The sequence below is a fragment of the Symphalangus syndactylus genome, chromosome 6 (genome assembly GCF_028878055.3).
Source record: "Symphalangus syndactylus isolate Jambi chromosome 6, NHGRI_mSymSyn1-v2.1_pri, whole genome shotgun sequence".
Classification (NCBI taxonomy): domain Eukaryota; kingdom Metazoa; phylum Chordata; class Mammalia; order Primates; family Hylobatidae; genus Symphalangus; species Symphalangus syndactylus.
In genome coordinates, this window is record NC_072428.2 from 10486908 (window position 1) to 10511291 (window position 24384).

At 51.5% G+C, this 24384-nt stretch overlaps 1 protein-coding gene across 4 annotated transcripts in view; it reads right to left on the reverse strand.

The window, feature by feature from the left end:
- CREB3L1 (cAMP responsive element binding protein 3 like 1) overlaps positions 1-24384 on the reverse strand; it is a 44342-nt gene that overhangs the window by 17252 nt on the left and 2706 nt on the right. For 3 of the 4 annotated variants that reach the window (XM_063640908.1, XM_063640906.1, XM_055281294.1), the window contains exon 2: positions 4007-4235. In XM_063640908.1, the coding sequence (XP_063496978.1) occupies positions 4007-4235 (229 nt within the window). Of the gene's footprint in view, positions 1-4006; positions 4236-4491; positions 4823-24384 lie in introns of those variants that run through there. The other variant, XM_063640907.1, reaches the window with a different exon arrangement.

The window sequence follows — 24384 nt, forward strand, 5'->3', positions numbered from 1 at the left end:
GTTGCCCAGGCTGGTTTCAAACTCCTGATCTCAAACAATCCTCCTGCCTCGGCCTCCCAAAGTGCTGGGATTATAGGTGTGACTCAGCATGCCTGGCCCGCCCATAGTATTCATAGGACTTTTACGTGCACAATGAAAATAATCACTAATTATTATTATTTATATTAATTTTCGAGACAGAGTCTCACTCTGTCATCCAGGCTGGAGTACAGTAGCATGATCTCGGCTCACTGCAACCTCTGCTTCCTGGGTTCAAGCGATTCTCCTGCCTCAGCCTCCTGAGTAACTGGGATTACAGGCACACACCTCCATTCCCAACTAATTTTTGTATTTTTAGTAGAGACAGGATTTCACCTGTTGGCCAGGCTGGTCTTGAACTCCTGGGCTCAAGCAATCCTCCTGCCTCAGCTTCCCAAAGTGCTGGGATTACAGGCGTGAGCCACTGCACTTGGTTGCTGCTAATTATTGATATATGTATTACGTGCTGGACACTTAGCAGGGTATTTTGTGTATATATATTTTTAAGCCTGACCAGAACTCTCAAGGTGTATATTATTTTCATTTTATCATTGAGGAAACAGAGGCCCAGAGAGGTTAAGTAACTTGCCCAAGATCACCCAGCGGCTGGTGGAGACACGGGGATGCACACCAATGCCCTTGTGGGTCCCAACCCAATAGCCCTGGCTGCCCTTCGTGACTGGCAAATGTGGTGGTGGCAAGGGTTTGCGGTTGAGAATCAGGGTGTGCTATTATGTCTCTGTTCTGCATTTTACTGTGGGCGTGACCTAGACAACTGAGCTTTTGTGAAGTCTCAGTTTTCTTTTTCTTTTTTTTTTGAGACGGAATCTCACTCTGTCACCCTGGCTGGAGTGCAGTGGTGCAATCTCAGCTCCCTGCAACCTCCGCCTCCCGGGTTCAAGCAGTTCTCCTGCCTCAGCCTCCTGAGTAACAAGAATTACAGGCGCATGCCACCGCGCCTGGCGAATTTTTGTATTTTTAGTAGAGACGGGGTTTCACCATGTTGGTCAGGCAGGTTTCGAACTCCTGACCTCGTGATCTGCCCGCCTTGGCCTCCCAAAGTGCTGGGATTACAGGTGTGAGCCACTGCACCCAGCCAAGTCTCAGTTTTCTTATCGGTCACGTGAGGATTATAATAAAAGTGATTCTAACCTCACCTGTCAGTCATGAGAAATAAATGTGATAATTAACATGGAGGCAATCTGTAGACTGGAGAGTACTATAGAAATGTTTATTGTTATTTGCATTTGTAGAGATAGATACTAAGGATTACAGAGGTTAAGTGACATGTCTGTGATCACGCAGCCAAAAGCGTAAGAGCCAGGACCACCTGTATTTGACGAAGTGCCCGAAGGGACCATTTCTAAGTGGGGCACAATGTGGGTCTTGAATGCTGGTTACCTGAGTGGAAGAACTCAGGGTGCTTTTTGCTTTAAAGGATGGAGTTGGGGGAGAGGAGAGCTTTAGAGAATGCTACCTTCAGGAATAAAAGAGGGTACAGGGATCTCTCTCAAGCAGCGTCTCAGAGAACAACACAGTATGAGGAGGCAGTGAGGTTCTAGAGTCTTGGTAACTTGTCTACAGCTTCTTCTTCTTTTTATTATTGTTACTATTATTATTACTATTTGAGATGGAGTCTCGCTCTGTTGCCCAGGCTGGAGTGCAGTGATGCAATTTCAGCTCACTGCAAGCTCCGCCTCCCAGGTTCACGCCATTCTCCTGCCTCAGCCTCCCGAGTAGCTGGGACTACAGGCACCCGCCACCACGCCCGGCTAATTTATTTTTTATTTTCAGTAGAGATGGGGTTTCACTCTGTTAGCCAGGATGGTATTATTATTATTTTTGAGACAGAGTCTTGCTCTGTCGCCCAGGCTGGAGTGCAGTGGCTTGATCTTGACTCACTGCAACCTCTGCCTCCTATGTTCAAGTGATTCTCCTGTCTCATCCTCCAGAGTAGCTGGGATTACAGGCGTCCACCACCACGCCTGGCTAATTTTTGTATTTTTAGTAGAGACGGGGTTTCACCATGTTGACCAGGCTGGTCTCGAACTCCTGACCTCAAATGATCTGCCCACCTCAGCCTCCTAAAGTGCTGGGATTACAGGCGTGAGCTACAGCACCCGGTCTATTTTTTTTTTTTTTTTTTTTTTTGAGACAGAGTCTTGCTCTGTTGCCCAGGCTGGAGTGCAATGGCGCAATCTTGGCTCACGGCAACCTCCGCCTCCCAGGTTCAAGTGATTCTCCTGCCTCAGCCTTCCAAGTACCTGGGATTACAGGCAGCATGTAATGGAGGCACCATGTGATGGAGGGCATCATGCTGGGCTAATTTTTGTATTTTTGTAGAGACAGGGTTTTATCATGTTCACCAGGCTGGTCTTCGTCTCCTCACCTCAGGTGATCCACCCACCTCGGCCTCCCAGAGTGCTGGGATTACAGGCATGAGCAACTGCACCCAGCCAGTTATTATTATTATTATTTTCGAGATGGAGTCCCACTGTGTTGCCCAGGTTGGAATGCAGTGGTGTGATCTCAGCTCACTACACCTTCCCCACCCAGGTTCAAGCAGTTCTTGTGCCTCAGTCTCCTAAGTAGCTGGGATTACAGGAGCACACCACCATGCCTGGCTAATTTTTTTATTTTTTATTTTTTATTTTTTTATTTTATTTTATTTTTTTTGAGACAGAGTCTCGCTGTCACCCAGGCTGGAGTTCAGTGGCGCGATCTCGGCTCACTGCAGGCTCTACCCCCCGGGGGTTCACGCCATTCTCCTGCCTCAGCCTCCTGAGTAGCTGGGACTACAGGCGCCCGCCACCTCGCCCGGCTGATTTTTTGTATTTTTAGTAGAGACAGGGTTTCACTGTGTTAGCCAGGATGGTCTCGATCTCCTGACCTCGTGATCCGCCCGCCTCAGCCTCCCAAAGTGCTGGGATTACAGGCGTGAGCCACCACGCCCGGCTATTTTTTATTTTTTTTTTTGAGATGGAGTTTCGGTCTCGTTACCCAGACTGGAGTGCAATGGCGTGATCTTGGCTCACGGCAACCTCCACCTCCCAGGTTCAAGTGATTCTCCTGCCTTAGCCTAAGTAGCTGGGATTACAGGCACCCACCACCGCGCCCAGCTAGTTTCTGTATTTTTTTTTTTTTTTTGAGACGGAGTCTCGCTCTGTCGCCTGGGCTGGAGTGCAGTGGCACGATCTCGGCTCACTGCAAGCTCCACCTCCTGGGTTCACGCCATTCTCCTGCCTCAGCCTCCCAAGTAGCTGGGACTACAGGCGCCCACCACCACGCCCGGCTAATTTTTTATATTTTTAGTGGAGATGGGGTTTCACTGTGTTAGCCAGGATGGTCTCGATCTCCTGACCTAGTGATCTGCCCACCTCAGCCTCCCAGAGTGCTGGGATTACAAGTGTGAGCCACCGCGCCCAGCCCTGTATTTTTTTTTTAGTAGAGACAGGGTTTCACCATGTGTTGGCCAGGCTGGTCTCGAACTCCTGACCTCAGGTGATCCACCTGCCTCGGCCTCCCAATGTGCAGGGATTACAAGCGTGAGCCACCATGCCCGGCCCCACAGTTATTACTGAATTACCCCCACTGTCTCCTCTAAGTCAGCGGTTTGCAAACCTGAGTGTGCATCAGAATCACCTGGATGGCTGGGCCCTACCCACAGGGTTGTGATTCAGCAGGTTTGGGGTGGAACTCGAGAATCTGCATGTCTAACAGATTCCCAGGTGATGCTGCTGGTCTGGGAACCACACTTTGTAAACCAGTGACTTAAGTCAGCAAAAAACCCTTTTGAGAAGTGCTCCTCTGGCTTTGAACTGAGGGAGAACAGAAAGGCAGGGAGCAGCACCTCCTAAGCGGTTTGTGGTGGCTCCTCTTAGAGCCTCTGGGAGTCTCAGGCTGCAGGCACACTCTCTTGTCACCCCAGAGCTTCCTCCCTCCTGGGCCTCCTGGGCCTGTGCTGTCCCCAGGTTCTTCCACCTCTTACCTTGGGTGGTGTCCTCCATCTTGATGGGCACAAGGGGGCTCTGGGGCGCTGAGTCGCCGCTCAGGGAGTAGCTGTGCTCCGCCTGGATGCCTGGCGTAGGGGAGTCCAGTTCCATGTCCAATAGAGGGCTCTTCTCATCCAGCACAGGGTCATCAAAGAAACTGCTGAACAGGTCATTGGAGAAGTCCTCCATGTTCTCCGAGAAGTGGTCCAGGTGCTCAGGAAAGTGCTGGGGAAGGAGGAGGCGAGGGGAAGAGGGAATTCAGCTTTGCTTGGGAAGGGGGTGCAGGTGCTACTGTGGTGGTGCAGCACCCCACCACGGCCACCACTGTCCCTGCAACCTCCCATTACTGTGCCCATTCCCATTAATATCAACAACATTACCAATCTCCCCACTACCAACATCGCAACACCAACTGTCATCATTTCCATCATGACCGTTACCACTGTCATCCCATTCTCTCTACCACCAGCTCCACCCTCACCATTGTTATCTGCAAGGGTGAGCTGAGGATAGGATCAACAACTTCCTGGACCAGGCAACAGGACACTGGACTCTGTAACCTTTGTCAAATCACTTAAACTGCGTGAGTCAGTTTCTCAGTCCTTCTTACTTCCTTCATAGGCTGATGTGAAGACAAAGTAAAAGAACAACTGTGTGTCTACACCAAAAAGTTTGTTTTCCAAAGACAATATTAGTGAATTTTATATGATCTTTTGCTGGAATGTGGGAAGAGAGTGATGCAGCGCGGTGGGATTCTTGAGGTCTCCAGTCCCCTAGCAGCACAGTCCCCATCTGTCCTCCAGACTTCAGGGTCTTTCTCCTTTCCCAAGCCATCCTTTATATGGAGAGGTTAGGCTCCGGAGCCCTACTATTTAGGTTCGAATGGTGGCCTCCATCCTTCTAGCTATGACTCAGTGCTGTTTAAACTGTGGGTGGTGACTCATTAATGGGTTGTGAAATCAATTTAGTGGGTCACGACCAGAATTTTAAATAAAAATAAAACAGAAAAAAAAAAAGAATAGAAAATATCAGAGTGCACAGCACACAGTGAAGTTAAATACCTGGAAATTAAAAAAAAAATCACAGTTGTGTGTGTGTGTGTGCGCTCACATGTGTGTACTTGGTAATGATGTAACATATATTTCTTAGAAACAAAAAAGTCTGAAAAATCTTGGTCTCCATGATCTTGGGAAGATCAATTAACCTCTCTGTTTTGTCCTCTGTATAGCTGGTAATATTAATAGTTCCTATCTGCCGAGATTGTCATGAGGATTAAACAAGTTAATCCACGCACAGGCCTTAGAACAGTCCCTGGCACATAGTAATTACTCAATAAACATTGACTCTTATTGTTATTAAAGCACCCCAGTGGCTGACATATAGTAGGTTCTTGTACGTTATTTTTCTCTCTCTAAAGAATTATAAATGTGTAAGGAAATGTTTCTTTCTCTCTCTTTCTGTCTTGCTTGTGAGAGTCTCACTCTGTCACCCAGGCTGGAGTGCAGTGGCATGATTTTGGCTCACTGCAACCTCCATCTCCCAGGTTCAAGCGATTTGCATGCCTCAGCCTCCCAAGCAGCTGGGACTACAGGCGTGCACCACCACGCCCAGCTAATTTTTTTGCATTTTCAGTAAAGATGGGGTTTCACCACATTGGCTAGGCTGGTCTCAAACTCCTGGCCTCAAGTGATCTGTCCGCCTTGGCCTTCCGAAGTGCTGGGATTACAGGCATAAGCCACCGTGCCTGTCCAATAAATGTTTCTATTGTTTATTCCTTATTTATTGAAAGAATGAATTTGCTGGTGGGTCAGAAGAGATGGGGGATGGGGGGCTGCCTTAGGTCCTGGAGCCCCACCTGCTGAGTGGTTAAAGGCCTGTGCCAGGGGATTCCTTCAAGGTCTGGAGTTGTTGGCACTTTCTGGCCTGGAATATTGGGAGCCTGTCCCAATCTGGAAGGTAATGAGCAGAGAAGCCTTCTGCATGAGCATAAGGTTCAGGGCCACATGAGTCTGTCTGCATGGAGTAGGAGATGAACACGAGCTCTGGAATTACATAGACATGCTTTTGACTCCTAGCTCCACCACTTGCTAAGTTGCTTAACTTCCCCGTGCCTCAGTTTCCTTATCCGTGAGGGGAAAATAATAGTTCCAACCTCATAGTGTTGCCATGAGGATCTACAATTTTGTTAGATTAGTACTCACCTCATAGGAGTATGAGGGTAAAATGAGTAAATACTGTACATATAAAACACAGAACAGTGCCTGCTACAGAGTGAGTGCTCGATCATCGTTAGTTATCGTCATCATGAAAACTGCAGCCCCTAAACTCTGTCCCTGAGCTGAGCTTGGAACCAATGGTGGGAGTTGTCAGGGGAATGTTTGGCCTTTCCCTCCAAACAAAGCGTGATGAGATAATCCAGGACAAAATAAGCTCAGAAGCCCCATTGGCAGGGGTGCTCTCCCACTTCCCAGTTTGCCAGCAATCAATCATCTTCCTATATTTCTGTTGTGCTTTTAACCCAAAGTGCTCTCCTATGCATCATTTCATTTAATCTTCAGAATTATCCAATGAGACAAGACAAATGCATATTGGCATTTGACAGAGAGAGAAACTGAGGCCCAGGGAGCTAATAACAGCAGGGAGGTGCCCAGCATCCCTCGCCATCCAGTCCTTCTACAACTGCAGCAGGTCCTCCAGGGTCCGGTAATTGCCCTGAGGCAGGGTTTGCACCCTGTTCACCCGCTGGCTTCCAGCACCTGGCTCATGATACTGGTGGAGGGACAGGGCCTTATAACCCAGACGGCAATGCCATCAGCATACCAATTGTCCATCAATACCTGGAGTGAGACCAATTGTCCATCAATACCTGGAGTGAGGCAGTACCAGGAGGTCAGAGCTGAATGAGTTTCTAAGAATCACTGTGATCCCAGACAGAGGCCATTTACAGGGTATAACCACCCCCAACCACCCAGCCAGCCACAGCCAGGGCTGCACCAGCTACACCCTCCGCAGAGCCCGGGCCGGCCGGCGGGGGGCGCTTCCGCCAGTTCTCTCCCTTAGGGTCTCTCAAAGGCCTGGTGTTGGGCCCAGTGGGAGGGGGCTGTGAGCAGAGGGAGCCGGTGAGTCAGCCGCTAAGGTATTTCTCCAGCAGCTGCTTCTCAGGCGATAAGGGTTTGCCAAGCCCCTTCCTGGGGCCTGGGAGAGGAGAGATGCTTCCTCGGATCTGGGCTGGATTCCCTGAAGGCCTTGGCTCAGGCAGATGACCCAGCTTCTTCCCAGAGACCCTTTTAGGGTGCCCACAGGAAACTGCTTAGAGAGCTCAGCTGGCCCCATTGTGTGAGCAGCCCCCACCCCACCTGCTAGAAACAGCAGCCAAAACCCAGCAGGATGGAGCTTCCAGAGCAGCGGGAGCCAAGTGGAAGGGGAGGGCGGCCAAGGGGCAGGCGGGGTGGGGGTGGAGGACACTCCGACGCCCAGGTCCTCTTTGCGCCGGGCTTCTTCAGGTGCTGGGTGGACGGTGGGCGCGTCCCATCATCCCTAGGCCCACCTCGCCCTCCTGGGAGCACTGCCATCAGGGACTCCCCTAGAGAGCTCTGCGGCCCTAGCTCCGTCTGATGCCTGGCCTCTCATGGCGGCTAAGGTAGGGTTGGTTTCTATCACCAAGTTAGAGGCAGAAGGGACGGGAGAAAGCTCCCCCACGGTCCCCTGCCCCCCGCTCCCCCCCTCCTATTTCTTACTAGAGAAAACTCCAGTCCAGAGAGGGAAACGCAGCTACCCAGGACGCACAGTGAGCAAGCTGGTGATGTCCGGGGCTGCAAAGTGAGCTGGTGAAGTCCAGGGCTGCCCTGGCGTGTGCGGGACCTTCTGGTCCTCTCACTCCTTGCACCGCATCCACTTGGCCCCATCCCTGGAAAGCCCATTCTGGAGACCTCAGACCTCCTCCGCTCCAGCACGCCCCCTTGTCCCCTCTACCCCCAACCACACCCAGCCCTCCCTCCACTTCACACACGAAAGTTCAGGTTTAGATTGTCCGATGGAAATTGGGGAGCAAGAGGAAGGGGTCGGTGGCCAGGAGTCCACGAAGGTCAGGAGAGCCATGTGTCAACGCTCTGAGGGCGACAGGGTTCTGCAGGGGGTGAGAGTCCTACAGGGGTGCCTTTCCAGGCAACGGGGGTGGGAAGCCGGAGAAGGAAATATTATGATTTGTTTCCCTCCTCGTTAAAGACTTTTTCCTATAGTCGTGCCAATATAAGCTCCTTCTCGGCCGTCACGCGCAGCCGGCGCCGGCTTCCCTCCCTTGGAGGAGAGGTTCCCGAGCTCTCCGGCTCGCAGACCTGCGTACCCTTCCTCTCGGCTGCACCCGCTCTGGGAGCCCGGCCTCAGCCGCCCGCCCTTTAAATTTTAGAGAAGGATCCGGGTGCCGCCGTCCTGGAGCGGCCCACAAAGGGTTAACCCGGGAACACCCGGGGCCGCCCCTCGCTGGAATCCGGCCTGCTCATTGGTGGGAGCCGCAGAGCTCCTGGCCAATGGCGGGAGGCTGCGAGCAGCCGCCCGTGGCGGCGTGGAGGGCACCGGAGGAGTGCAGGGCTCGCGCGGAGGAGGGTCCCGGCCTGCGCCGACGGCCCGCGGCTGTGGGAGCGCAGCGTGTACTGGCTCGGGCCTGCATAGTACCCCTTCTGCGTCTGGGGCCGAGGCAGAAATGGCCTGGCCGTTTCACGGTGTCCTAAACCCCTCATCAGTAGCGTGGCCCCGCCCCCACCCCCGCAGGGAGAAGTGGAGACCGAGGGTGTCCCCGACGTCCCCGACTCAAAGGGCGATCCGGACCTTAAATCCCCTTGCAGCTCCATCTCGAATCGTCCTACCGTGGGGCGCTTTGGTAGCTGTCTCTGGTGGCGGCAGAGGGGACTCTCCCGGGGCAGTAATGGTACCGGCTCTAGCCTTGTTTTCCCCCACCTCCCTAAATTCCTTCCCCAAGGTCAGTGCAGAGACAGGGTAAAGCTCTGGGGGCGCAGCTGCCTGCTGGGGTCGGTGTAGGAGAATGGTTTCCCTGACCAGAAGCAGCCTCAGCGCGCCCCCTTCCCTCAGGCCCCTGGCTCCTTGGCGCCTGCACCCCCATTCCTAACTTCTGCGCCTCCCCCCGCCCAGGCTGGTTCAGTCTGTGCTTGGGGAAAGGAGGGAGGAGACCGGAGCGGGTCCAGGCTGAGCTGTGGGATAAGGGGTGGGGGGGAATCCTGAGCCCGGACATTCCTTCCGAGAGAGTGAGAGCTAGGGAGAGATGGGAGGAGAGGCCTCTCACATTTCCCCCTTTCTTTCCCCCCGCAGGCTGGGGCCCACAGACCCCCCCACACCCCAACACACACTGACCCATACATTCCCGGACGGTTACTGGCCTCGTGGTCACTAGAAAATTGTCCCCATTTCAAGCTGAAGGGCCTTCAGTCTGAGTCACTGCTGTGCCTGGGGGGCGGGGGGTGGTGAGAGCAGGGAGAGGAGGTGGGCCCCTTGGGTCCCCAGTTGTCAGCAGACCCACCCTGTCCTTAAGCATTGCCATCCAGTATTTGGGGGTCCTAAGAGACCCAGGCCTTGCCTTCCCAGAGCTAAAGGCACCCTGTGAAGGAGAAAACACACTGAACTGAAACTCAGGAGGCCCTCATTCAGGTCTGCTGTGAGACGTGGGCAGTGGCAGGTGTCTCCTCTCCTGGACTCGGTTTCCTCGTCCGTTACAGTCTGTGTCTCTATGGAAGCGCGGTTGACCGGGGCCTAGAAAAGTGAATTAGTCTTCAGAACGTGGGCCTTTTTCCTCTGCCCTGGCCTTTTGGGGGCTGGTGTGAAACCAGTTCTCCTGGTCCCTGGAGCCAGTCCCTCCCGGAGTCTTCCTGGCAGAGTATGGGGGTTAAGGGAGCACGTTGTTCCAACCTCCAACCTCACTCTCAGCCCCCAGTCCCCACAGGCCTAGGGAAGGCGGCTGCTGAAGTTTCATATTTTCCCCTACGGAACTGGTCACCACACAGCCCAAGTCCAAATAAGCAGAAATACTTCTGTGTGTGTGCACACGCACGCATGTGCACATGCTACACAGATGTGGGCTGAGGAGTTCCTTCGTACACAGGGAAAACCACCTCTCTGACACCACATAGTGAAAAGTACAGCCATTGACACATTCAGACAGTTCCATGTGCAGCCTTGTACAGGCGCTATCACACATACAGATACCATCACAGAGTCACATAGGCTGACGCTGTCAGGTATGAACGCAAACTCAACAAGACACACTCATCAGATGTGATCAGACAAACAGTGATTCACACCCCTATGCTCACACACATGCGAAGTCATCCCAGACACAGGATCACACAGACACGGTCACGCATACTCGCTCGCACACACATCATCTCACATGACCACAGAACTAAATGTTGGCGTCGCCGAGCCAGCATGTCAGTGCCCGAGATGATTGAGTCATGTGAACACCAGTGAGGGAGATTTGGGAGCCCCGGGCTTGCATGGGGCTGGGACAGTGAGGGCTGGGACTGAAGAAAGCGCCAACATGGGGATTGAGCTTTTCTTTGCCAGTGTGTGCTGGAGAAAGGAAGGAGAGAGGAATCAGCAGGCTGGCGCCAGCTGCAGGCTATTTCAAGGCAGAGCAGAGTCCTGGGGAGGGTGTGTATTCTCTGCAGCCCCCTAGCCCTGTTAGTCTGGCCCTTCCATTGCCCCTCCTGACACTGGTAACCTTGTCCTGGTCAGGCCATAGCGCCCTCAGTTTCCCAGCCAGCCCCTGGCATCTTCTTGCCATGGCCCATGCGCCGTGGACCAACCCTGGGGTGGGCACCAGGCACTGTCTGGGCAAGAGGAAGCGATGGCAGCAAGTGCCGCCGCCCAGGGCTGGGATTAGCTGTGTCTGGCACCTCTGAGGGCACAGCAGCCCACGGTCTGGCTGCTGGAGACGCTGGTCTATAGGCAGCGGCCAGGGGATCCCTGCAGGACAGCTTAGGATACCAGAAACCGAGTGCCAGGGTTGGCGCCAGGGACCTCTGGAGAATAAGGGCATCTAGTCACATTCATTTATTCATCATTTATGCATTTGTTCAGTATTTACTCAGCACCTACTGGGTGCCCAGCTTTGTGGATACAGAGGTGAACAAGATCCAATTCCTGCTCTCAAAAAGGCTTTCTGACCAATGGTGTGACAATGAAGGGTAAGTCCAAGTCTCAACTGTGATCCCTCTCCAGAGCATCCTCCACCTTACATCAAGAGAGATCTTCTAGGCCAGTCAAGGGGGCTGACACTTGTAATCCTAGCACTTTGGAAGGCCAAGGTGGGAACATTGCTTGAGGCCAGGAGTTTGAGACCAGCCTGGGCAACATAGTGAGATCCCATCTCTAAAAAAAAAAATTTTTTTAAATATTAGCCAGCTGTGGTGGGTAATCCCAGTCACTCATGAGGCTGAGGTAGGAGGATTACTTGAGCCCAGGAGTTTGAGGCTGCAGTGAGCTATGATTACACCACTACACTCCAGCCAGGGCAACAGAGCAAGACCCTGTCTCTAAAAAACGGGATCTTCTAAAACTTAGAAGTCACTATGTCATTTCTCTGCACCATCGATGAGGATCTTGTACTCATCATCAGTGAATCATTGCTCCCTACCACCCTCAGGATAGAGTACAGGTTCCTTGGTGTAGCTTCAAATGATCCAGCCGTATTGCCTGTATGTCTTGCTGTGTCCAATTCTTGTCCGAATCTGCAAAGCCTAGCATTGGTCCCGGCACACAGTGGATGCTCAGGCATTCGCTGAGTGACTGACTGACTGGATGAGTGTGTGAATGAAGGAGTGTGTCAGACAGCTTATGGACTCAGGCCCTTTTTTCTGCAGCAGAGAGCCTCCAGGAATGACCGTCCTGAATCCTGCTCTGATGCCAGCTTGCTTCTGCTCCAGGCAGAGTTTCCATGTGTTTGGACTCCTTCCCTCGGCTCCTCCCTACTGGGGCCGCTGTACCCATTCTACGGGTTGTTCTTCCTTCCCCAAGCCTTTCTGTTCTTAAGCCCCAGCCAGATCAGGTACCTGGGAAGCACAGACTCCACTCAGTGCTGGAATTGCTGTCCCCCCAGACCCAGTCAGGCCTCAGGGTATAAACAGAACACAGTGGCCAACCCGCCAGGGCTGCTCTCCCGGCGCCTGGCCAGCTGGAAGGCCCTCCTCGCCTGGAGCCTACCGCCTCGCTCTGGCTGGAATTCCCTTGGCCTCTCCCCTCTCCTCAGTGTACTCAGCATTCGGCCTCTGACATCCTCAGCGGTCCTGGCCCGTCTGAGTTGTCCTCAGGTTTTATGTTTGGAAGGAGTGGTATGCTCTCTCCTTATTTACTCCCTTCTTTCAGGGAAGGTGTGGGACCCCTGGGCTCAGCTGGGGATTAGGCTATTGACTCCAATCCCTGGGGTCTGGAGCTCTCTGGGCCTCCAGGGGAGGGGACCTCCAAAGACTCTTGACCCACCCGATGCTTCAAAGCCAGCTGTCTCTGCCTTCCTTCCCCCACCCAGTAGGTGACTAATGCCTGCCCTTGCCCTTCTTGAAGAGCCCTGCAACGGCCAAAAGAAATCATTACAATTTTCGAACTGAAAGGAATTTTGGCATCATTAGGTCCACCCCTTCTTATGTGAAGAGGCAAAGCAGTTCAATGGTTCTGAGCAAGGGAGTCAGACGGACCTGGTTCTAATCCTGGTTCGGCTACACACTGCAGGCTTTGGACAAGTTACTTAACCTCTCTAAGCCTCAGTCCTGAGTATAAAATGGGAACATCCATATCCACCCCACCAGGTTGCTGTGAGGATTAAATGAGATAACAATTGTAAAGTGCTTTATAGAATGCAGGACGTATAGGAGGAAGGCTCTCATTAAATGTAGCTGTTATTATTACACATGAAGAAAACCGAGAGCTGGGGATGGGAGTGCACTTGCCCAGGGTCACACAGCCCAAGGTAAGCAGCCATTTCCAGAGTCATTCATTTGTCTCTATCTCCCTTCCACGGAGAAGAGAAGGACTGGCACCAGCCCAAAGGCACATTTTCCTTGAATCAGTCGGATGGGCAAACCACTGGGTCTTCAGTGCCTCCCTCCTGCCACCATGCCCTGGCCCACCTCTGTGGCAGGCATCTCCTCCATTGCCCCAGGGGCCTCTTTCTTGCTCACTGAGGGTCTGGGGAAGAGACCCCAGTACTCAGCCCCAAGTGGTCCCCAGGCCAGTGGGACTCTGAGGGGAGTGGGGAGTGCTGGGTCCTGACATCACAGAGCAGAGAAGCTAGAGCCACAGTCATGCAGGCCAGCTGGGGCCCTTCCAGTGCATCCAGATGTCTCAGGAATGTGCTGAGCTGGGAACTACCACCTTCCTTCCCTCCCCACCCCCAACCCCTCATCCCCTTGCTTGCTCAAGCTCTGCCTCCGCCCACCCCCTCGGCTCCTCCTCTTTCATCTCTCCCTGGGAGGCCTCCTGTCCACTGTCCCTCTGGCACCGTGCCACAGTCAGGCTCCCTCTCAGTCCTCTGAAGGGATTGTCAGAGGCAGGAGCCCTTCCCCTCCTGCAGACCCCAGGGGCTGAACTTGTGGGGTGGAAGGAGATGGGAGCTAACTGGGAGGAGAGAGTTCCAAGCAGATAGTGCATGCCAGATCCCAAATGTGGAACTGATTTGCAGCCCTGGAGAGAAAGGGGTGAAGGCCTTGGGGCGGCAGAGGGCAGGGTTGGAAGGACGGTGAGTGGGGCTCTGGGCATCTTGTCCCAGCCAATGGGTAGGAGGGTCAAGGAGCTGGTGTGCCAGGCTGGGCTGGGCTCAGGAGGAGGGTTCAGACCCTTCTAGGCCCCTGGGGTTCATAGGGATGTGCTTTGTCTGACAGTGGAGAGTCCTGAAATATTGGAGGAGATGGGGGAAACTTGTTAGGGTCCTGGTGTTGGGCCAGGAGCCAGGACATGGTTCAGGCTGGAGCTCCCAGCCCCAAAGAGGAACAGCCTGTCCCTTTGCAAGGGCGGAGTTGCCTTGGGCCTCCCCAGGCCAGCCTGGCTGTCAGTGCGGGGGGTGAAGGAGCCAGAAGGGAACTGGTACTCCTGGCCCAGTGCGAGAGTCACATCAGGGCACGGGGTAGAAATCAGAGGAGAGAAGGGACCTGGAGTCAGCTGCTGCCCTGGGCTCAGGGACGTCCCACAACTCTGTTCCCCCTGGGGGAGAGTCCCTGATCACCCAGACAGGCTGACAGCTGAGATCCGCCTGATGGACTGCAGGCCTCCTAGCACTGAGACCTTTCAGAGGAGCTGGTGACCATCACCTGGTGCAACCCAGAACTATCATTGGCTCCCTCCTACCTGCTGAAAAACTCCCAGCTCCTCAGCATGATACTCAAGGACTGTCAGAAACTGATCCCAACTTACCACTAGAGCTGGAGCCCCCTCATTTTCTCTTCTCTCCAGGCTAGTTGGATGGACCATTCCCAGCTCCTTAAACCTGCTGTGGTCCCCATGGCTGTAGGACCTTTGCTTATACCTCTCCTGGTGCCTGCAGTGTTTTGTCCTTTATCTCCTCATTCTAACTCTTCCTATCCTTTAAGGGGCCAACTCAAATGCTGCTTCCTCCAAGAAGCCTTCCCTGATCACCAAGCTTGAAGAGTCATCTCCCTCTCTGTTCTACCATAGCACTTACAGACCGTTAGGTCATTGGTTAATATCATGCCCTGAACTCTAATTACACACAATGGGATCCAGCTGTCCTTCTAAACGTTACCCTTCTTTAGGGTAGATCAAGGACAGGTTTCATCTTTTTTGTTTTGGAGACGGGGTCTCACTCTGTTGCCCAGGCTGGAGTGCAGTGGTACCATCTTGGCTCACTGCAACCTCTGCCTCCTGGGTTCAAGTGATTCTCCTGCCTCAGCCTCTCAAGTAGCTGGGACTACAGGAATGGACCACCATGTCCAGCTAATTTTTGTATTTTTTGGTAGAGATGGGGTTTCACTGTGTTGTCCAGGTTGGTCTCGAATTCCTGACCTCAAGTGATCCACCTGCCTCAGCCTCCCAAAGTGCTGGGATTATAGGCGTGAGCCACCACGCCCGGCCGGATTTCATCCTTGAACCCTCTGCAGAGCCTCAAACAGGGCCCAGCATATACTCTGCCTAATGGTAATGATCATAATATAATAACAGTGAATATTTACGTACCAGGCACTGCTCTAACTCCCTGCATGTAGTATCTCATTTAAGCTTCAAAGGATAAAGTGGGTCCTCTTAGTACCCTCACTTTATGGATGAGAGGCTGAGGCCAGAGTAGTTAAGCAGCTTGCCCAGGTTCATTCAGTTAGCAAGTGGTCAATCGGGGGTTTGAACCCAAGCTCTGATTGCAGAACCCATGCTCTTAAGCACCCACAACAACACTGGTTGCTGAAGGAATGATCCTGCTGCCCCATTGCAGCACCTAGTCCAGGGCCAGATACAAAATATGGGCCCCCACTCCACACACTGGGTTCATCCTGGGGATCCGGTTTTGCTCCTTTCCTGGCCATCCCTCTCCTGCTGCCCAGAAACAGCCCTGAGAAGGGGCCTGGGGCTTTTTGGCTTTACCCAAAGGAAAGAGCCTTCCATCTCCAGAGAGTTGAGACAGAAAAATAAAATCCCTGTGATCAGGGCTCTGCAGGGCTGGACAAGGTGGGATATTTCTGCAAGGGCTGTCAAATGCCATGGGCCTTCCTTTTAGGCAATGACAGCAACGATCAAAATAAAAACAGCAAGGGGGACCATAGCCAATCATAATTTAATTTTAAAATAACTAAGAGGGCCGTGTGCGGTGGCTCATGCCTATAATCCCAGCACTTTGGGAGACTAAGGCGGGTGGATCACTTGAGGCCAGGAGTTTGAGACCAGCCTGGCCAACATAACAAAACCCCGTCTCTGCTAAAAATACAAAAATTAGCCGGGTATTGTGGCACATGCCTGTAATCCCAGCTACTCGGGAGACTGAGGCAGAGAACCGCTTGAACCTGGGAGGGGGAGGCTGCAGTGAGCAGAGGTCGCGCCATTGCATTCCAGCCTGGGCAACAGAGCGAGACTCTATCTCAAAAATAAATGAATAAATAAATAAATAAAATAAAAAAACAAAGAGTATAATTGGATTGTTTGTAACACAAAGGATAAATGCCTGAGGGGATGGATACCCCATTCTCCATGACGTGATTTTTTCTTTTTTCTTTTTTTCTTTTGAGACAGAGTCTCAGTCTGTTGCCTAGGCTGGAGTTCAGTGGCGTGATTTCGGCTTACTGCAACCTCCGCCTCCTGGGTTCAAGCAATTCTCCTGTCTCAGCCTCCTGAGTAGCTGGGATTACAGGTGCACATCAACACGCCCGGCTACTTTTTGTGTTTTTAGTAGAGATGTGGTTTCACCATGTTGGTCAGGCTGTTCTCAAACTCCTGACCTTGTGATCTGCCCGCCTCGGCCTCCCAAAGTGCTGGGATTACAGGCGTGAGCCACCGCACCTGTCCCATGATGTGATTATTACGTATTACATGCCTGTACCAAAATATCTCATGTACCCCATAAATATCTAACCTACTATGTACCCACAAAAATTAAAAATTGTCCAGGTGTGGTGACTCATGCCTGTAATCTTAGCACTTTGGGAGCCAAGGAGGGAGGATCGCTTGAGCTCAGGAGTTCAAGACCAGCCTGGGCAACATGGCAAAAAAAAATCTTTACAAAAAATACAAAAAATTAGCCAGACATGGTGGTATGTGCCTGTAGTCCTAGCTACCTGGGGGGTTGAGGTGAGAGGATCACTTGAGTCCGGTTGGTTGAGGCTGCAGTGAGCTGTGTTTGTGCCACTACACTCCAGCCTGGGCAACAGAGTGAGACCCTGTCTCAAAAAAAAATTTAAAAACCAAAACAATAAAAAACAGCAGTGGCAACTATTGTTTATAGAGGGTTTATGGTGTACCAGGCCCTCTACAAGAATTTCTAATGGAATTCTCTTAAGAACCTTATGTTTTACCATGAACGCTACTTTTGGATGAGGAAAATAAGCTTGGAGAGGTTAAAGCACCTGCCCAAGCTCACACAGGTGACAAGTGGGAGCCCCCAGGTCTAAGCAGCGCTGAAGACGTCCCACCTCAAGCAAGGATCACCTCCCCAGCACTTGCCCCATCATCTGCCATCTGACCTGCGGACCCACTGTCTGCACACGTTGAGCCTGGGAGTACGCACCTGGTCTTGGGACTTTCCTGTTTAAAATCTCCCCAGAGTGGGGTGGATTCAGGATCTACAGCTCACCTCTGTCCCAAACTCATGCAGCTTTGAGAGGCCAACATATTCAGAACTGAGTCTGTTTCCTTTTCTCTCTTTCTCTCTTTCTTTCTTTCTTTCTTTCTTTCTTTCTTTCTTTCTTTCTTTCTTTCTTTCTGTTTCTTTCTTTCTTTCTTTCTTTCTTTCTTTCTTTCTTCTTTCTTTCTTCTCTTTCTTTCTCTCTCTCTCTCTTTTCTTTCTTTCTTCTCTTTCTTTCTCTCTTTCTTTCTTTCTTTCTTTCTTTCTTTCCTTTCTTTCTTTCTTCCTGTCTCTCTCTCTCTTTCTTTCTTTCTGTTGTTTGTCTGTTTGTTTTTTGAGACAGAGTCTTGTTCTGTCGCCCAGGCTGGAGTGCAGTGGTTCAATCTCAGCTCGCTGCAGCCTCTGCCTCCTGGGTTCAAGCAGTTCTCCTGCCTCAGCCTCCTGAGTAGCTGGGATTACAGGCTCCCGCCACCACACCTGGTTAATTTTTGTATTTTTAGTAGAGACGGGGTTTCGCCATGTTGGCCAGGCTGGTCTCAAACTACTGACCTGCCTCAGCATCCCAAAGTGCTGGGATTACAGGCATGAGCCACCATGCCTGGCCCTGAGTCTGATTCTTAAGCTGGGTAAGTTTCCAAGTATTCATTTTATTATACTTTATAACTGATAGATATACCTTCTATATATTCTTCCAGTGCACAATATATCATAATAGAAAAGGCCATGATGATAAAGTGAAAGGGAGAGATGGCATTTATGATAAGATTCACGATTTGAGTAATCAAATGAATGAATGAATGAATCAATCTACTTTAAAAAAGAGGACCATCAAAGCTGGGAATGTAGAAGTGTCCTTTCGTTTACTATCTATCCCCCCACCTATTCATTCCTCTATCGTCCCCACCCTACTCCATCCTGCCTTCCTTCCATCCGTCCAATAAATAAACATTTCCTGAGCACTCAGTCATTATAGCTGTACCTAGGGAATAGCCAGAAATAATTGACTGACACACCCTGCTCTCAAAGAACCCTCAGTTTAGTTCAGAAATGAGGAGGCCAAGGCCCAGAAAGGGAAAGTGATTTGCCTAAGGTCACGCAGCAAGTGAGGGAAATGAGGTAAAGAAGGGTGAGGGTATTCCAGGTGGAGGGGAACCCATGGGCAAAGGCTCAGATCTGTCTGCCTCCAAAGCGAGCCCCCATCAATCACTGCCTGAAACCCGCCTCCTGGCTCTCCGTGAAGGCCTGAAGAGCCTGCCTCACTCCATCGCTACTTTCATTTTTGTTATTCTTTTGGAAGGGGAGGAGGAGCCAGTGGCTGCTGCTGTCCAGCTGTTATGTTGGACCACACATCCCAGCCCAGATGTGTCAGACTCTCTGTGATGGGTGAAGTGGCTTCTGGGCCACGAGCCAACAGCCAAGGAAGCGGCAGTGAAAGCTCTGTCCCAGGGGAATTAGGGGAGGAGGCACACTGAACCCGGCGGCAGGGATGCCCATGGTTGCTCCAGCTATCAAACTGGCCTTGTAGACAATATGGTGTGTCCAGGCGGTGGGGATCAAGATCTTTGACATTCCAAAGAAATCAATACCTTTGACATATTTACTCCGAGGGTCAGAGTCCTGGGGCATTTCCTGCTTCTCTCAGCTTCTCCTGAACCAGACAATCCCACCCCACACATTCCCCAATCCTGGTCTAGGGTCCTGCCATTCAGTCTGGCTTCCCCAGGGCTGCTCAAGAGGGTTACACAGAGTTCCAGCTCATGGTCTTGACTTAACTCCACCCAAATCTCCCTCCTCCATCCTGCCCCCAGGAGTGCTGAGACTTCCAGAGGAACAGCCTGTTCTCCAGCATCTGGAGCTGGTTTCTTGAGGGAGGTTCAAGGGCAAGCTAGGTCCCAGAGAGAGATGCTCCAGGAGGGCCTCGGTACCATGACTCTCACGAGGCACATGATATAGGGAGAAGACACAAAACAGGGATGTCCTTTATACTCCCCTCTCCTGATGCAGTAGCCAGGCCAGGCCAGGGCAGACAGAAACAGAGTCTCCTGAGGAGTCCTGGGAGCTGCAGAGAGCAAAGATCCAAGTCCCCAGAAGGGCTGGGGAACGGCATCCTGGGGCGAATCTGAGGATAGGGTGTGAAATGGGATGTGGGAGCTTATCCAGGGGATCTGGTTTTGCCCATAAAGCTCTAGGCGCCCAAGGTGCCCTAAGGATGGGAGTGGGTGAGGATGAAGACAGGGACCCTGTGATATCAAAGATCCTGAATTTTCCTTGCTCTAGAGGGGAAATCTCAAACTAGAACAACGAGAGAACTTGCTCGTAGCTTCTTCTTGCTTCCCTCTTTGACTCTCCATAGGACTCCTGCCCTTGAGCGGAGTGCACAATGGATAACAATGCCTACACGTGTTCAGTAAAAGGAACACGGCCCCAGTCCCTGTGGAAATGCCATTTTTTTTTTTTTTTTTTGAGGTGGAGTTTTGCCCTTGTTGCCCAGGCTGGAGTGCAATGGTGCAATCTTGGCTCACTGCAATCCCCACCTCCTGGGTTCAAGTGATTCTCCTGGCTCAGCTTCCCAAGTAGCTGGGATTACAGGCACATGCCACCATGCCTGGCTAATTTTTTTGGTATTTTTAGTAGAGATGGGGTTTCACCATGTTGGTCAGGCTGGTCTCAAACTCCTGAACTCAGGTGATTCACCTGCCTCAGCCTCCCAAAGTGTTGGGATTATGGGCGTGAGCTACCATGCCTGGCCAGAAATGCCTTCTAATAACTCCTTTGCCACTAAGGAAGAGGGAAATTGGGGCAGCATGTGCAGAGATCACCTTCTGAGAAAGCTTTCATGACCTGTAGCCTGGCTCAGCCTCTTGCCATGCTCTGCTCCATCATGGCGCCCACCATAGTGTTGATACTGCCTATTTCCCTCTCTGTCTCTCTCATTCATCCGTGATTGACTGGAGGGTCAAGTGTGTTTTCTTCATCTGGGTTACCCTGGCACCAGCATAGATGTTCCTTCAGTGCCCAGTTGCTGAAGGAATGGACATGTGTATTAATGAATGAGCAAGTGAATTCCCAGCTGGTCCAGGGAAGCCAGAGGGACCTCACAACATATCGGGGTGCAGACAGCACTTCTGTGGGACCCAGCATCTCCACCACCCTAAGGGTTGGACAATCCAGGATCCTGAAAACCCCAGGATCCCTTCAGGAATCATAAGTACACCTCTTGAACACTTAGATCTGACTTTCTGGGTCTTGCTCTGTTGCCCAGGCTGGAGTGCAGTGGCGTGATGATAGCTCACTGCAGTCTTGAACTCCTGGGCTCAAGTGATCATCCCACGTCAGTCTCCCAAGCAGCCAGGACTTCAGGTATGTGCCACCATGCCTGGATAATTTATTTTTTATTTTTTGTAGAGATGGAGTCTTTCTGTGTTGCCCAGGCTGGTCTCAAACTCTTGGCCTCAAATGATCCACCTGCCTGCGCCTCCCAAAGTACTGGAATTACAGGTGTGAGCCACCACATCCAGCCTGGGATTTTTTTAAAACAATTTTTCCCTTCCCTTACAAGGATTGCGCCAGTCTAAAGTAATTTTCTCTACAAATACAGTAAGTCCTTGAAATAGAGCAAAGTTCACTACAATGTGACCCAAACTTGACTTCTATTCTATGCTCAGGCCCCTTCTCAAATAAAAGTGAGCAAACCTCCATTCTCTATGGGGTTGGTAAAAAAAAGTGACTGCCTCATGCTCCTGTGGTACTCTTTCTGTTTGGTCTGCTTTGTGCAGTAAGGTATCACAATTTTTACTTTCCTGCTTTTTGTGATAGTACAGACCATCTGAAAAATACTGTTTTTTGTTAATTCTACAAAAATATAACTCCACATTTTATGCAATTGGAAAATTTATTTTTAAATTTGTATTATTATTATTACTTTTAGAGACAGGGTCTGGCTCTGTTGCCCAGGCTGGAGTGCAGTGAAGCCATCATGGCTCACTGCAGTCCCAATCTCCCCAGCCCAAGTGATCCTCCCTCCTCAGCCTCCTGAGCGGCTGGGACCACAGGCATATGCCACCATGCCTGGCTCATTTTTTTTTTATTTTTTTTGTAGAGACGAGGTCTCCCTATGTTGCCCAGACTGGTCTTGAACTCCTGGGCTCAAGCAATCCTCCCACCTTGGTCTCCCAAAGCATTGAGATTACAAGCACGAGCCACCGCAAATGAACATAGTTGGAAATTTTTGACTGGGCATATTTATTGCATTATTGTAGAGTTTTACTACATTGAGCATCTATTTTGTCCCATGTGACTGTGCTAGGTTTATGTCAATGCACAAAACTGATATGGACTCTCCTCTTGTGGAACTTACTTTCTCACGGAGGAAATAGACAATAAGCCATTAAAATAATTGCAAACTGGGTTAAGGGCTAGAAGAAATCAAAAGACTAAAACAGAAAAGAACAGGGGGGTCCCACTTTAGGTAGTCAGGGAGCGTTCCCTAAGGAGGCAACATCTGAGCTGGGATCGGAAGGCTGAGATGGAGAGACTGAGGGAAAAGCAGTCCAGATGACAGGAACAGCATGTGCAAGGGCTCTGAGGCAGGGCTGGAAAAGGCTTAGTCTTAAATTGGGTGAGTATGGATCCAGGAGTCCTAGAGCAACCTGAAGAAGAAACGGGAAGACGGAAGCCCTAGAGACAGTGCTAAAGAGTGAGATCTGAGCCACAAGTTCAAATCCCCTGTGGATCAGCCAGCTGTAGACTATTCTAGACCAGGGGCTGCAGAGGCCTGTGCCACAGTAGGGGGATGGCTCAAGGTAATGAGAACTCATTGAAAACCATGGAGAGCCCTTCCTAGACACCAGAGACAGTGCAGGCTCTGCAGGACCTCGATGGCTGCAAACAGATGGGCTTAAGGACACTTTTCCCTCTTCTCTAAGAATGTGGGGTCTGGCTTGGGCCCCTTTTTCTTCATTTATCCATCCATCGATTTATTCGTTCATCAACAGTTGTTAGGCACTGGGATACAGCAGTGAACAAGACAGACCAAGCTCCTCACTCAAGGAACTGTTCCCTCAACACTGGGGGAAGCAAAACCCAAACCAAACCTCTGCTCGAAATGAACTTAATGTTTTGATAGAGGAGTAGGTATCAGAGGTCTCCTTTCTGAATAGGCACCCTGAGATTTGGGCTCCTCCAGGAGGTTTTTCATTACATCTTTTCTAGCGGATTCCACTCTGAGACCAGAGTGCCTTAGCCCTTCTGTCCTCTTTCCTGTTGGTGAGAACTTAAACAGAAACACACACAAATCTCCCCTTTTAAGGACTGTTAAAGGCCCACCCACAGATATAGGAACACCCAAACACACATACTTCTCTAATCTCCCTAAATCTCCCGAAGGCTGGGGGTGGGGGTGCCTCTCTGCTTCCCAGTTAGCTCAGGAGAAGCCATGCTAGGGGTGTGGGGAGTAGCGATCAGCCTTAGCCCCCACCGCCTCCCCCCAATGCTAGGCTGGTCCCTGGGTCCCTGTCACTCCCACACCTGGCCTCCCCAGCTGCAGGGAGTAAACGGGTGTGCTGGGCAAACATCCTTGCAGCTTCCTGCTGCTCCCCTTTGAGAAAACAGACCTCTTCTTCCTCCTCCTTCTCCTCCCCACACCCTCCCAGCTGGGGCTTCTCTGGGATCCCAAGCCAGTTCCCTCTAGAGAAGCCAGACATCCCTTCCCCTGAGCCAGAGGAAGGAGGGGACAGCACACAGACCTAGTGTTTCCATCTGGAGAAACGACCTGCTCTCCCTCCGGTCCTTTATCCCAGTTCTTGGAGCCCAGACCCTCTCTCTCATATGGGCCAAGGGGCTGAAGGACCACAGAGTACAGTGGCTCAAGGGTGGCCACATCAGAAACCGTGGGAGAGTGGGAGGGGCAGGGAGGAGACACCCCCACATGGGTGAGGAAGGGCAGCTGCCTTCTGAGGATTTCTGAGAATCGCAGAAGCAGAACTGCAGCAACATGAAGGCATCCTCATAGAAAGAAAAATAAAGCAGCCCAGCCACCTCCAAACACACGCGTCTTGACTTTGCGTGCTCACTCTCCTGTCTGTCCAAGTGCACGTGTATTTCCTGCGTAGTTGTTTTCAGGGCGAGCATACATTTTGCATTTTGCACACAGCAACAGAGCACACACGACTTCCACGTGATTTATGGCCCGTATCTGGATTTTTAGGGAGGATAGCGAATATTCTGCTCTCCATTTTCCAGACCGAGAGGCACACAGACGCCATCCCTACCCATCCTTAACCCTGGAAACATTTTCCTATCCTCAGGCAGAATGAAGAAGTTGGGGGAAGGGTTGGAATGGGATCTCAGCCGGAAGGGACCTTGGATATGGTGATGGAGGCCCCAGAGAAGGAAAGTGACTTGCTGTGTTCACACAGCAACTCCTAGCTGAGCAATTCTCACTATCACCCCCATCCAGCCTCTATGGATCAAGCCAACGATGAACATTGCATGCCAGGCATTGGGCTACATAACCTTCACTTTAATTTTCTCTCGAAATGCTTACAGTAATGCTATGGTTCTAATATTCCCATTTTTCAGATGAGGAAGCCAAGGCCCAGAAGAAGAAAAGTCACTTTTGGCCGGGTGCAGTGGCTCAAGCCTGTAATCCCAGCACTTTGGGAGGCTGAGGCAGGTGGATCACGAGGTCAGGAGATCGAGACCATCCTGGCCAACACAGTGAAACCCCGTCTCTACTAAAAATATACAAAAAATTAGCCGGGCGTGGTGGCGGGCGCCTGTAGTCCCAGCTACTGGGGACACTGAGGCAGGAGAATGGCGTGAACCAGGGAGGTGGAGCTTGCAGTGAGCCGAGATTGCGCCACTGCACTCCAGCCTGGGTGACAGAGCAAGACTCCGTCTCAAAAAAAAAAAAAAGGCTGGGCGCGGTGGCTCACGCTTGTAATCCCAGCACTTTGGGAGGCCGAGGCGGGCGGATCATGAGGTCAGGAGATCGAGACCACAATGAAACCCTGTCTCTACTAAAAATACAAAAAATTAGCCGGGCATGGTGGCGGGCGCCTGTAGAGGCTGAGGCAGGAGAATGGCGTGAACCCG